Source organism: Brassica rapa, chromosome A05 (genome assembly GCF_000309985.2).
Source record: "Brassica rapa cultivar Chiifu-401-42 chromosome A05, CAAS_Brap_v3.01, whole genome shotgun sequence".
Classification (NCBI taxonomy): Eukaryota; Viridiplantae; Streptophyta; class Magnoliopsida; order Brassicales; family Brassicaceae; genus Brassica; species Brassica rapa.
The window spans coordinates 26,339,662-26,353,671 of NC_024799.2; the positions used below are offsets into that span (position 1 = coordinate 26,339,662).

At 31.6% G+C, this 14,010-nt stretch overlaps 2 protein-coding genes across 2 annotated transcripts; one reads left to right on the forward strand and one right to left on the reverse strand.

The window, feature by feature from the left end:
- Window positions 1-639: 639 nt before the first annotated feature.
- Window positions 640-5,134, forward strand: LOC103870710 (probable pectate lyase 8). The gene is made up of 6 exons (XM_009148869.3): window positions 640-897; window positions 1,293-1,358; window positions 2,997-3,639; window positions 4,245-4,348; window positions 4,441-4,579; window positions 4,691-5,134. The coding sequence occupies exons 1-6, from the start codon at window positions 821-823 to the stop codon at window positions 4,910-4,912; spliced, it is 1,251 nt and encodes a 416-aa protein (XP_009147117.2). The 5' UTR covers window positions 640-820; the 3' UTR covers window positions 4,913-5,134.
- A 1,456-nt stretch (window positions 5,135-6,590) lies between these two features.
- Window positions 6,591-8,632, reverse strand: LOC103870711 (putative defensin-like protein 73). Its single transcript, XM_018659093.2, has 2 exons — window positions 7,019-8,632; window positions 6,591-6,857 (listed from the first exon to the last, which is right to left on the reverse strand). Exons 1-2 carry the CDS (start codon window positions 7,095-7,097, stop codon window positions 6,718-6,720), a joined length of 219 nt encoding a protein of 72 aa, XP_018514609.1. The 5' UTR covers window positions 7,098-8,632; the 3' UTR covers window positions 6,591-6,717.
- Window positions 8,633-14,010: the final 5,378 nt, after the last annotated feature.

Genomic DNA, 14,010 nt, shown 5'->3' on the forward strand with positions numbered 1-14,010 from the left:
CATGGGGAAAAGTCAATACGCTGCACTAAGGATGGAAAAGTTATCCAGACACTATGAGACCTACTGTTTTAATTAGCTGTCTTATATGATTATAATTATAAATTTGTATTTTTCCTTTCATTGTCTCTAACAAATTATTTATCCAATAAGTTTGCTAGAGAAAAAGAGAGGTGAGGAATACCAATCACATGACATGATACTGTTGTTGGCCAACTCATTATTGGCATCTCACTAAACACTTACATTTGTGCCAAGTACACATACACATGTGTTTCCAATTTTTATAAGAATAAAAATGCTTTTAGAAATCTAATCCATTTCCCATCCTTATATTGTCATTTTAATACATTATTATAGCCTATATATCAATTGTAATTGTATATTTTGAGGAAAAAACTACACATATTTTTTGTGTTTTTCTCATGATTCACAATCTTTGTAATTCAAGTGTATACAGTGCTAAAAGAAAACGTATGAGAAAGGGAATAACATCGCTGTATTAAAAAACCATAGATAGATAGCAATCATAGGATATATATAACATCGCTGTATATAAAACTATATACTTATTTTATATGCTTTACTAGTATTAGATATTTTCTTTTTTGATTCTATATTTTATTGTTCTTTTCCAATGAATTTACCAATAAGCTAATGGTGATGGGCTACGCAGCCTTCTTATATAATAACTTCTCTCTCGTAGCCTTTCTTCTACGCTTCTTCTCCTATTCCTTTTCCTTTCTTTTTTATCTCGAGAAAAATCTCTGCTTCAAGCAGAGACACAGAGACAGAACAGAGCAAGAAGAACACAGTCATAACAATGGCTGTCACAAAACTTATCTTCTTTGCTTCGGCATTACTTGTAACAACGCTGTTTATCGGCGTTAATTCATCCAGGTATCACTTATTAATAACATCATCGTATTTGTTTTTTTTGGTGTAACATCGTATTTGTTTTTATTTGTACATTGACGATTTTCTAGCTTAACTCTTACGTATTATATAGTTAATGGAACCAATCAACTAAGCTTAGTTACATGATTCATCAACGGTGAAAAGAATGCCAGTTTTCTCTCATAAATATAAAACTTACAGAAGTTCTATATACCAGTGGTTGATGAGAGTTTTTAAAACAAACAAAGAGATCATTTTCATCACTATGATCGTAGTGTAGATTGTATATTTATTCCACTCCTAAAGAACAGGAAACTGTTAATAATTTATAGTATAATTATATATCATCGTTATAGATGAGACTGTAATTGTTAGATTGTTTATTATATGCTTTCCAGGTCGAATGAAACATGGCATGAACATGCAGTTGAGAAACCAGAGGAAGTAGCTGCCATGGTGGACATGTGAGTTTCTCTTTAAACAAAATATATTCTACGAATACAGATCATTTTCTATATACATGTGACCTTTTTCTTATTCTCATAATCCTCACATGCAAGTCCATCGTGGATTCGTCATAAAAGGCAATAATGCTAAGAGTATCTAAATATTAGAAAGAAGTATGATATTTTAGGTAGTGAATGATGTTGTATGTATTATTGTAGCATTGGTCCAGGCTTGATAACATGTGTAATGTTTTTCAATATTAATCTTTGCAACAAATGATTGGCCAGACCCTTGCACATGCTCATGCCACATGCAGTGACGCGTACACTTCATGACATGTGTTGTCTTTTTAACTTGGATTTTTCTTTAAACCGATTAGATAACAGAACGAAAAGCTTATTCACATATATAAGATTTTTGTTATCTGTTTTGATTTTCAGTACAATAAAACTTTTGGTCAACGAAGGTTAAGCAATAATCATATATATACCATTGAGAAATATTACAAGCTATGAGATCATTTAACCCCAACCATGGTTCATGGTCCCATGGACCCAAACCCTTTCATGGGTTTCTTACTTTATGTGGAGTTGCCTCTGTCTTTGTGGTTTTCTGTAGAGTTTGTAGTGGCTGTTTTATGCTCTAATAAAAATACATTTCACACTGGTAAATCGATTTTTTTAAGCATATCATACTACATATTCGGAAAACGAAATATAGAAGCTTATGTTTGATATCTTAAACATATCAATCAAACTATGTATATCATCAATTATATTTCTCCATTTTATTCTATAAAAATCATAATGGTTATTGATAAATACTCCCTCTGTTCCTAAAAGATGTATGTTCTGGAAAAAAAAATTGTTTCAAAAAGATACATTTTTTACCTTTTCAATGTATGATTTTATGAAAAATTGTAAGTTTCAAAAAAATTAATGGTGTTTATTGAATTTCTATTGGCTAAAAGTTATGGAAAATTGTTATTCACAAAAAACAATGCATATTTAATGAGTTTTCTTAATATATGTGAAAAATCTAGAATATACATCTTTTAAAAACAGAGGGAGTATTTGGTATTTTCTTATATTAATCAATGTATATGAGCATCCAAAAAGAGCAATTAAACTATACTGCCTTCGTTTTCATAAATAGATTTTTTTTAATGTTTTCACACATGCCAAAAAAAACATATTAAATTTTTATTATAAATACATAATTTCTTATAATGTTCAGTTTTCAAAAATATTCAGTCAATAGCATTTAAATAATCTCAATTAATTTGTTAAAATTTACAATTTATGCATAAAAATAGAAAAAAAACAATCTAAGTTTGTGAAATAATATTTTCTAAACATCTATCTTTGTAAAAGAGAGGGAATGTCTTATTCGAAGTATACATTATTAATAGTATTGTTATCGACATAAATTATGAGTTTTAACCATATAATATTTAGACAACAATGTGATAGATTCAATTTCTTGATTTTTTTAATAATTTTCGGATAATGTTTTTCTTTTACCTTTTTACCTAATAAAGACATTTTTATTTTTTACAGAGAATGTACAAATGTCTGGTGATTAATTATCCAGTAAAAAAAAATTCAAAAATCTATTTCACTAATTCGACCACTCGCTGATCGTGATCGATACAGGAGCATTCGCAACAGCACGGAGCGGAGACGCTTAGGCTACTTCTCCTGCGCCACCGGCAACCCAATCGACGACTGCTGGCGCTGCGACCGCAAATGGCAGCTCCGCCGCAAACGCCTCGCCGACTGCTCGATCGGATTCGGCCGCAACGCGATCGGCGGCCGCGACGGCCGCTACTACGTCGTGACCGACCCCAACGACGACGATCCCGTCACCCCCGTCCCGGGAACGCTCCGCCACGCCGTGATCCAGAACGAGCCGCTCTGGATCGTCTTCAAGCGCGACATGGTCATAACCCTAAAGCAGGAGCTGATCATGAACAGCTTCAAGACCATCGACGGCCGCGGCGTCAACGTCCACATCGCCAACGGCGCGTGCCTCACGATCCAGTACGTGACCAACATTATTGTTCATGGGATTCATATTCATGATTGTAAGCCCACGGGTAACGCGATGGTGAGAAGCTCACCGTCGCATTACGGGTGGAGATCGATGGCTGATGGTGACGCCATCTCCATCTTTGGGTCGAGTCATATTTGGATTGATCATAACTCGCTCTCGAATTGCGCTGATGGGCTTGTGGATGCCGTTATGAGCTCCACTGCGATTACGGTCTCTAACAACTTCTTCACTCACCACAATGAGGTATTGTAGAAATTCTATAAATTAATTCTAGATAAATAATAAATTAATAAATTTCACCTATTCCAAGTTGGATCAGTGTAAAATATAATAAGATAATAAAATTTTGAAAAAACTTTTGGAATATAATTTTCACTGTAAATATAAACTAATAAATAACATATATAATGGTTCGAATCCCTCTCTCTCCTTTTGTTGGATGAATAGATTTTTTTCTTTATTGGAATGTTTATAGAAATATTACTAATATATTGTATCATTTGTTTTTTATTTTAAAATAGTGACTATCTTTAAACATTTCAAAATAATTTATTACCGTTCATATTTTTAGTACCAAGTAATCAAATAATAACAATGTAAATTTGTATCTATAAAATTTAATCAATATATGTATGGTAAAGTCAAATATTCTTTTTATTTTTACATAAAACATGTATCAAAATTTACAATTCTATAAAATATTTTTTTGTTAATTATTAAGTAATAAAATATTATAGTTCTAAAATTATTAATTTAAAAAGTTTTTACTCTATAACTAAAGTTTCACATTTTATAGGGTTTATTGGAATTGAGAATTAGGGGTTTAGTAACGGTTGCGTGTTGTTTAGGTTATGTTGTTGGGGCATAGTGATTCATACACAAGGGACAAAGTGATGCAAGTTACAATTGCTTACAACCATTTTGGTGAGGGTCTTATCCAGAGAATGCCAAGGTACATAACCGAACCTCAAGCTCTGCTACTTGTATGGTTTGACAAGTTGTGTAGATTGTAAAGACGAATGAAGATATATATGGTGTTTGCAGGTGTAGGCATGGATACTTCCATGTAGTGAACAACGACTACACACACTGGGAAATGTATGCTATTGGTGGTAGTGCTGGTCCGACTATCAACAGTCAGGGGAATCGATTTCTTGCCCCAGTAAACCCATTTGCTAAGGAGGTATGCTTCGATTTTTTTCAAGTGTATTGATGCCAAACCATGTTGATGGTGTGCCATTGATTTTTTTAACAAGATTTGATTGCAATGAGATTGATGATTGGTGAATGGCAGGTGACTAAGAGGGAGTACACGGGACAATCAAAATGGAAGCACTGGAATTGGAGATCAGAAGGAGATCTTTTCTTAAACGGAGCATTTTTCACACGGTCTGGGGCTGGAGCTGGAGCCGGCTACGCCAGAGCTTCGAGTTTGTCGGCCAAATCATCCTCACTCGTAGGCACCATGACCTCTTACTCTGGTGCTCTTAACTGCAGAGCCGGTCGCAGGTGTTAATAGATCAAATAATCAGTAAACCATTTTCTTGGCGATAAGTTTTACCGAATCTCTCAGCCTCTCGTTTTCTTCTTTATTTTAACTTTTGGGGTTCATGCGATATAACACTCTTCCCTATTGGATGCGGAGGCCTAGTTTAAACGCCCTCAAGTGTAATATAAAGTTGTATGAATATTCTTCTTGTCACCTCCGTTGATATAAAGTTGTTTCTTTAGTCGTTTATCTTTGCTTCTAGTGGTCTTTAAAAAAAAACTAAATGAAAGCTTAGTACTTGGTGGGGTTACTTCCAAAGGAATCAATAGTGAAATGGTGTGATTGGATAAGTGAGTAAAGGAAGTGAATGTGGTAGGGACATGTGGAACTTAAGAAGGAAACATGGAAGAGACAAGAAGCACATGAGATTGCATATCATGACTCATGAGGACAAGGATTCTAAAGAAGAAGAAGGGTCTCTTTTTTTAGTCATGTGATGTTTGGTTTGGCCAACGAACATGTTACTGTTTCTCCTCCTTTACCACCCGGTTCGTTTAATAAGACAAATCAAATTAGTTCAAATGGGTTTGTAATATAATGGAGGAGAAGCAGTAAACGATGTAACATGATGTTGACCAAGCATGACTATTCATTTAACCAATAGTGTGTGCCACTATACACACTAAATGCTAAATCGCATTAACAAGAACGGTTTCCATGTGTTGTGAGTTTTCAAGAATGATAAAAAGCCGATCAAAACTGTATTAAAAATTCATTAACTAATGTTTTCTTATTTATTTCAAAAAGATTAGACATGCAATAATGTTTAGTGATGGAGCTTATTAGTTGCAACAACATATCTCAGGCTTCAGGATCATCTTCTTCCCAGTCAGCATGTATCAATCAGAGAGATATTTAAATCCTTAACATGTAATTATCATGGTTATGAAAAAGAAACTAATGTGACTGAGACTAACAATCGAACACATTTGCCTCTAACGTGGGACTTAGTTTGATATCTCACACATATTACATATCAAAGTGGGTAAAGTAAGGGTACATTCCAATATTTGAATAGGGTCCATTGAAACTTAAAGCCTCCCTGCCTGCATGCATGACTTCGAGGAAGTTTTGGATTCGGCGGGAACAAGAAACGATATTTAAACCGTAGCTGCCCATTAGAATGCTTACAAACATTTCATCAAAAAAGAATTACGAAACGCCAGTTGTGTGTGCCTCCTCAAGACACTAGGGGAAAACCCAATGAACCAGGAGCACAAAGTGGCTCGTTAGGTGTCTGGGTCGATAGGGGCACCGGTTCTAGCCTGTGAGATCCTGTTTGCGTAGATGGTCACTAGGCGAACCTGTGTACTGTTTAGACCTTCCAAATACGGAATGCTTTCCCAATCATTATATATATATATATATATATTCTTTTTTTTTTTTTTTGGTAAGACTATCATTATATATATGTCTACGAGACAGAACACCACTGTCTGCAACAACAACAACACCAAAAAAACACACGAGAGTAAGTTACTGGTCGCAAAGTCAAAAGTTTCTTTAAAGCTTTCTTTAAATTCCCGATTTGATTTTTACCTTTCGGACATCTGCGCTTTGGTTCCCAAATGCTTCAAAAACCGCCGCATGCATGAAGCCAACTTAAGTGTGGTTTTAAATATCAAATTCAAGTAGTATATGATAATATTTAAATGATGTTGGTTTCCATTAAAAAAAAATCAAATTTGTCAAATGCCAACAACTCAGACGCTTATAGATATATTCTAATAGCAGAAATTTATTATGATTATCAGTGTTCAGATATGAAACATTTAATGGTCACAACAACATTGATCCGGATTTTCCCAGCCAACGCATTGGCCAGATTGGTATCCCATCCTGATGCAAGCAGTCGGACAGTCAAAAATCATTCCACACAGTCCAATGCATTGTGGCTCGGCTTCAACTTTTTCTACATTTCACCGAAACCAAAATAAAGAAAAGAGTATTGAGATATTAGTATATAATAATGTGTATAATATAGAGATACAAAATAGTATATAATGTGTATGATATTTTGCATAGTTTGCTATTAAATAGATATGATGAGATCTGCAATCATATACGGAATACCTGGAGCCACGAGAAATATGATGAGTACTGAAGCAATCATTAGGAAGCTCATGAATCCAGTCTTGCAATTTATCTTCATGGTATTGTAAATATATTACCTCTTTTTCTTATCAATTCAATATATCACCTTTGCTTTATATCTTTGAGTTTCTTTTATCGATTTTAATTAAGATTCAAACAGAATCTGATTTTAGTTTAGCCATTATAAGAAGGAAAAGAAAAACAAAATCAGATTTTTATTAGACTATTAGTTACTATTGGCGGATACATTTCACATATTTTGTTCCTAATCTAGATGGATATTTGCGTTATTCATATTATTCCTAATCTGATTTGTATCAATTTTTATCTGCCCATCTCTAAATTTCGTTTCAAATATTTTGTTCTCAATCTAGAGATATTTTCGTTATTCATTATATTTTTATATATTATTTTCTTTTTATATCTGCTTTGTATTGATTTTCATTTGACTGACATATTTCAAAATAGTTATTTCCAATCTAAAGAGATCTTTGATCCCCTCAATCTATTATACATTACTTGATAAGTTTAAATCTAAAGAAACCTTATTTCAAAAATTTATTTTTTCTATTTTTTTATACAAAATATATTTTTCTAATATTTTTTTTGTTTTTGCTATAATTGTTTTTTAATATATCCATTGTAGATAACTATCACTATGACTAGTATGCAAATTGCTACTTGAGTTTCTCAGGAACTATCTTTGAGATTTTAGGTTTGAGAAGAGTAGATTCCCAGACGGTTAACATTTTCCAAAAAACACTTAATAAAGTGTTTGTGGTTACTTAGAAGCGTAGATGACCTAGGTTTTATCACCATGACTAGCTACAGAATAAGGGAAGGTTTAGAGAAATATACATAATGAAATTATGAATTTTGCACTAGTTGAATGCAAGGAGGTATGAACAGGCATAGTATAAACTGGCAAAATAGATACCATTAAGAGATCGGAGGTCTGACAAAAAATTTGTTGACATAATTGTTTTGAGATGAGAAAAAAATACGAGGATAATAAGAAAAAAACAAGCTAAGTTGCTCTCAGTAATTAGAAAGTAAAGTTTAGTGATCTAAAAAATAAGCTAGTTGCTCTCAGTAATGAGAAAGTAATCCCTCCGTTTTGATTTAATTGTCGATGTAGAGAAAAATTTCCGTTTCAAAATAAGTGTCGTTTTAGAGTTTCATTGCAAAATTTATTAATAAGATTTTCTATTTTATTTTTCTGTTGATTGAAAAAGGGTTAGGTGTATAGGTAATTGTGTTTTTGTTTTGGAAAATACAAAATCATATGTTTACTTAATTTGTGTGCATAAACCTATAACGATAATTAAAATAAAACAGAGGGAATAAAGTTTAGTGATAAAAACAAAAGCTAAAATTGCTAATTCTCTATATACTGAAACCTATGATCTTTAGTGTTGTTTTAAAATTTCTAAACACATTCTTCATTTTTATTAATGTATATTAAACTCTCTTTCATGGTTCATGAGCATCTTTTTAATTTTTTGTCAATTAATTTATTAAAACATCATAATACTTCCTAAATTGGTGGACTAACCACGATAAAATCGCTATTCTCTAGAGATACAGAGACAACAAAGGTTCCAAACCTCTTTGACCTTCATCATTTGTTACAGAAGGATGAAATAATGCATTAAAATAATATTTTCATATTTTTGAATTTTTCTCAAAATCTATGGGTTAAACCCCTACGAAAATATTGAGTTTTTCGGTAAATTCTCTATATACAGAAACCTATGATCTTTAGTGTTTTTTAAAAATTTCTAAACACATTCTTCATTTTAATTAATTTATATTAAACTCTCTTTCATGGTTCATGAGCATCTTTTTAATTTTTTGTCAATTAATTTATTAAAACTTCATAATACTTCCTAAATTGGTGGACTAACCACGATAAAATCGCTATTCTCTAGAGATACGGAGACAACAAAGGTTCCAAACCTCTTTGACCTTCATGATATGTTACAGAAGGATGAAACTATGCATTACAATAATATTTTCATATTTTTGAATTTTTCTCAAAATCTATGGGTTAACCCCTACGAAAATATTGAGTTTTTCGAAAAATTCTCTATATACTGAAACCTATGATCTTTAGTGTTGTTTTAAAATTTCTAAACACATTCTTCATTTTTATTAATGTATATTAAACTCTCTTTCATGGTTCATGAGCATCGTTTTAATTTTTTGTTAATTAATTTAATAAAACTTCATAATACTTCCTAAATTGGTGGACTAACCATGATAAAATCACTATTCTCAAGAGAAACGAAGACAACAAAGGTTACAAACCTCTTTGATCTTCATCATATGTTACAGAAGGATGAAACTATGCAATAAAATAATATTTTCATATTTTGAATTTTTTTCAAAATCTATGGGTTAACCCCTACGAAAATATTGAGTTTTTCGAAAAATTCTCTATATACTGAAACCTATGATCTTTAGTGTTGTTTTAAAATTTCTAAACACATTCTTCATTTTTATTAATGTATATTAAACTCTCTTTCATGGTTCATGAGCATCGTTTTAATTTTTTGTTAATTAATTTAATAAAACTTCATAATACTTCCTAAATTGATGGACTAACCACGATAAAATCACTATTCTCAAGAGAAACGGAGACAACAAATGTTACAAACCTCTTTGATCTTCATCATATGTTACAAAAGGATGAAACGTTGCAATAAAATAATATTTTCATATTTTTGAATTTTTCTCAAAATCTATGGGTTAACCCCTACAAAAATATTGACTTTTTCGGTAAATTCTCTATATTCTGAAACCTATGATCTTTAGTGTTGTTTTAAAATTTCTAAACACATTCTTCATTTTTATTATTGTATATTAAACTCTCTTTCATGGTTCATGAGCATCGTTTTAATTTTTTGTCAATTAATTTAGTAAAACTTCATAATACTTCTTAAATTGGTGGAATAACCACAATAATCGTTATTCTCTAGAGAAACAAAGACAACAAAGGTTTCAAACCTCTTTGACCTTCATCATATGTTACAGAAGGATGAAACAATGCATTAAAATAATATTTTTATATTTTAAATTTTTTTCAAAATCTATGGGTTAAACCCCTACGAAAATATTGACTTTTTCGGTAAATTCTCTATATTCTGAAACCTATGATCTTTAGTGTTGTTTTAAAATTTCTAAACACATTCTTCATTTTTATTAATGTATATTAAACTCTATTTCATGGTTCATGAGCATCGTTTTAATTTTTTGTCAATTTATTTAGTAAACCTTCATAATACTTTGTAAATTTTTTTTTTTTTGAATTGAATGTTAAATTTAATTCAAAAAAGAAAATACCTTGTTACAACTATGTGTAATTTTTCCTAAATTTTTCTATACAAGATTTGATAAAAACAAATAGGAGCTTTTCCTTCTAACTCTTCCCGTCTACCTCCTCATAACATCCATCTACCTTCTCACTTCTCAAACTCTACCCAGCTCTCACTCCTACTGGGCACCTAGCTCTCACTCCTACTAGGACTCCTCTTCCACCCAGCTCTCACTCTTACTGGGCACCTAGCTCTCACTCCTACTAGGCCTCCTTTCTCTAGTTAGAAACCAGAATTGCAACCCTCCTGCCAGCTTCTTATCCCCCTTCCTTTGAATGATTGAGAACTTATTTCTCACAGTCTTGTCAATTAACTTGGAAATGAGAATAGGAGGTGAAGCTGCCTCGCTATGCCTTCTCCTATTTCTCTCTCTCCATATGCTATGAACTGTCACTTGAAATAAATATCTAATTGTAAAGAGAGTAATAATACCCTGACTTTCATCAATAAGAATCCTCGTTATCTCATTCCAGTTCACAGTATATCTATCCTCTAGTATCCCCTTTGCTAGCTCCTTCCAAATTTGCTCTGAGAAAGGACACACAAAGAAAAGATGATGAACTGACTCCATAGAAGCTTGGCAAAAAATACAAGCAGTATCAACATTCAGATTCCAATGCGCCATTCTGTCCCCTGTTGATAGTCTGTCCCGCATTGCAATCCAGACCATAAATGAGAATTTTGGTGTCGCATGTTTGAACCAAACCGCCTTGTGCCAATCATACTGCTGGTGCTTTTCTCGAATAATCTGCCATGTCTCTCTAGTTGAGAACTTCTCCTTGAATTTATCATTCCCATTCCTCCATAAGTAAATATCCTCCTCTAACAATCTCTTCTCCGCATTGTAAATTGGTGGACTAACCACGATAAAATCGCTATTCTCTAGAGATACGGAGACAACAAAGGTTCCAAACCTCTCTGACCTTCATCATATGTTACAGAAGGATGAAACTATGCATTAAAATAATGTATTCATATTTTTGAATTTTTTTCAAAATATATGGGTTAACCCCTACGAAAATATTGACTTTTTCGGTAAATTCTCTATATACTTGAAAACCTATGATCTTTAGTATTGTTTTAAAATTTCTAAACACATTCTTCATTTTTATTAATGTATATTAAACTCTCTTTCATGGTTCTTAAGCATCGTTTTAATTTTTTGTCATGTAATTTAGTTAAACTTCATAATACTCCCTAAATTGGTGGACTAACCACGATAAAATCGCTATTCTCAAGAGAAACGTAGAGAACAAAGGTTGCAAACCTCTTTGACCTTCACCATATGTTACAGAAGGATGAAACTATGCATTAAAAATATTTTCATATTTTTGAATTTTTCTCAAAATCTATGGGTTAACCCCCCCTACGAAAATATTGAGTTTTTCTGTAAATTCTCTATATACTGAAACTTATGATCTTTAATGTTGTTTTAAAATTTCTAAACATATTCTTCATTTTTATTAATGTATATTAAACTCTCTTTCATGGTTCATGAGCATCGTTTAGATTTTTTGTCATGTAATTTAGTTAAACTTCATAATACTCCCTAAATTGGTTGACTAACCACGATAAAATCGCTATTCTCTAGAGAAACGGAGACAACAAAAGTTCCAAACCTCTTTGACCTTCATCATTTGTTACAGAAGGATGAAACTATGCATTAAAATAATATTTTCATATTTTTGAATTTTTTTCAAAATCTATGGGTTAACCCCTACGAAAATATTGAGTTTTTCGGTAAATTCTCTATATTCTGAAACCTATGATCTTTAGTGTTGTTTTAAAATTTATAAACACATTCTTCATTTTTATTAATGTATATTAAACTCTCTTTCATGGTTCATGATCATCGTTTTAATTTTTTGTCAATTAATTTAGTAAAGCTTCATAATACTTCTTAAATTGGTGGAATAACCACGATAATCGTTATTCTCTAGAGAAACAAAGACAACAAAGGTTTCAAACCTCTTTGACCTTCATCATATGTTACAGAAGGATGAAACAATGCATTAAAATAATATTTTTATATTTTGAATTTTTCTCAAAATCTATGGGTTAAACCCTTACGAAAATATTGACTTTTTCGGTAAATTCTCTATATTCTGAAACCTATGATCTTTAGTGTTGTTTTAAAATTTCTAAACACATTGTTCATTTTTATTAATGTATATTAAACTCTATTTCATGGTTCATGAGCATCGTTTTAATTTTTTGTCAATTTATTTAGTAAACCTTCATAATACTTTGTAAATTGGTGGACTAACCACGATAAAATCGCTATTCTCTAGAGATACGGAGACAACAAAGGTTCCAAACCTCTCTGACCTTTATCATATGTTACAGAAGGATGAAACTATGCATTAAAATAATATATTCATATTTTTGAATTTTTTCAAAATATATGGGTTAACCCCTACGAAAATATTGACTTTTTCGGTAAATTCTCTATATACTTGAAAAACTATGATCTTTAGTATTGTTTTAAAGTTTCTAAACACATTCTTCATTTTTATTAATGTATATTAAACTCTATTTCATGGTTCTTAAGCATCGTTTTAATTTTTTGTCATGTAATTTAGTTAAACTTCATAATACTCCCTAAATTGGTGGACTAACCACGATAAAATCGCTATTCTCAAGAGAAACGTAGACAACAAAGGTTGCAAACCTCTTTGACCTTCACCATATGTTACAGAAGGATGAAACTATGCATTAAAAATATTTTCATATTTTTGAATTTTTTCTCAAAATCTATGGGTTAACCCCCCCTACGAAAATATTGAGTTTTTCTGTAAATTCTCTATATACTGAAACTTATGATCTTTAGTGTTGTTTTAAAATTTCTAAACATATTCTTCATTTTTATTAATGTATATTAAACTCTCTTTCATGGTTCATGAGCATCGTTTAAATTTTTTGTCATGTAATTTAGTTAAACTTCATAATACTCCCTAAATTGGTGGACTAACCACGATAAAATCGCTATTCTCTAGAGAAACGGAGACACAACAAAGTTCCAACCTCTTTGACCTTCATCATTTGTTACAGAAGGATGAAACTATGCATAAAATAATATTTTCATATTTTTGAATTTTTCAAAATCTATGGTTAACCCCTACGAAAATATTGAGTTTTTTCGGTTAAATTTTCATATACTGAAACCTAAGACCTTTAGTGTTGTTTTAAAATTGTAAACAAATTCTCATTTTATTAATGTATATTAAACTCTCATTCAGGTTCATGAGCATCGTTTTAATTTTTTGTCAAGTAATTTAGTCAAACTTCATAATACTTCCTAAATTTTTTTTTTTTTTTTTTGAATAAATGTTAAATTTTATTCAGAAAAAACTGTGTTACATCAAGAGTGCTACTCTGTTTTGCCTACACTTCTTATGAAAACTTCCAATATCTGTCTATACAAATCATGAGCTTGGTTGCACACCAAACCATGTTATCAGACCTTCTTCATAGTGATCTCCTTTACCCTTTAGTGATAAAAGCTTCAACCTCATATACTTGTCCACAAGCTTAGTCAAACCATTGATATCTCTCGGCTTCTCCCCATGCCTGCGCGCATTTCTCTCCCACCAA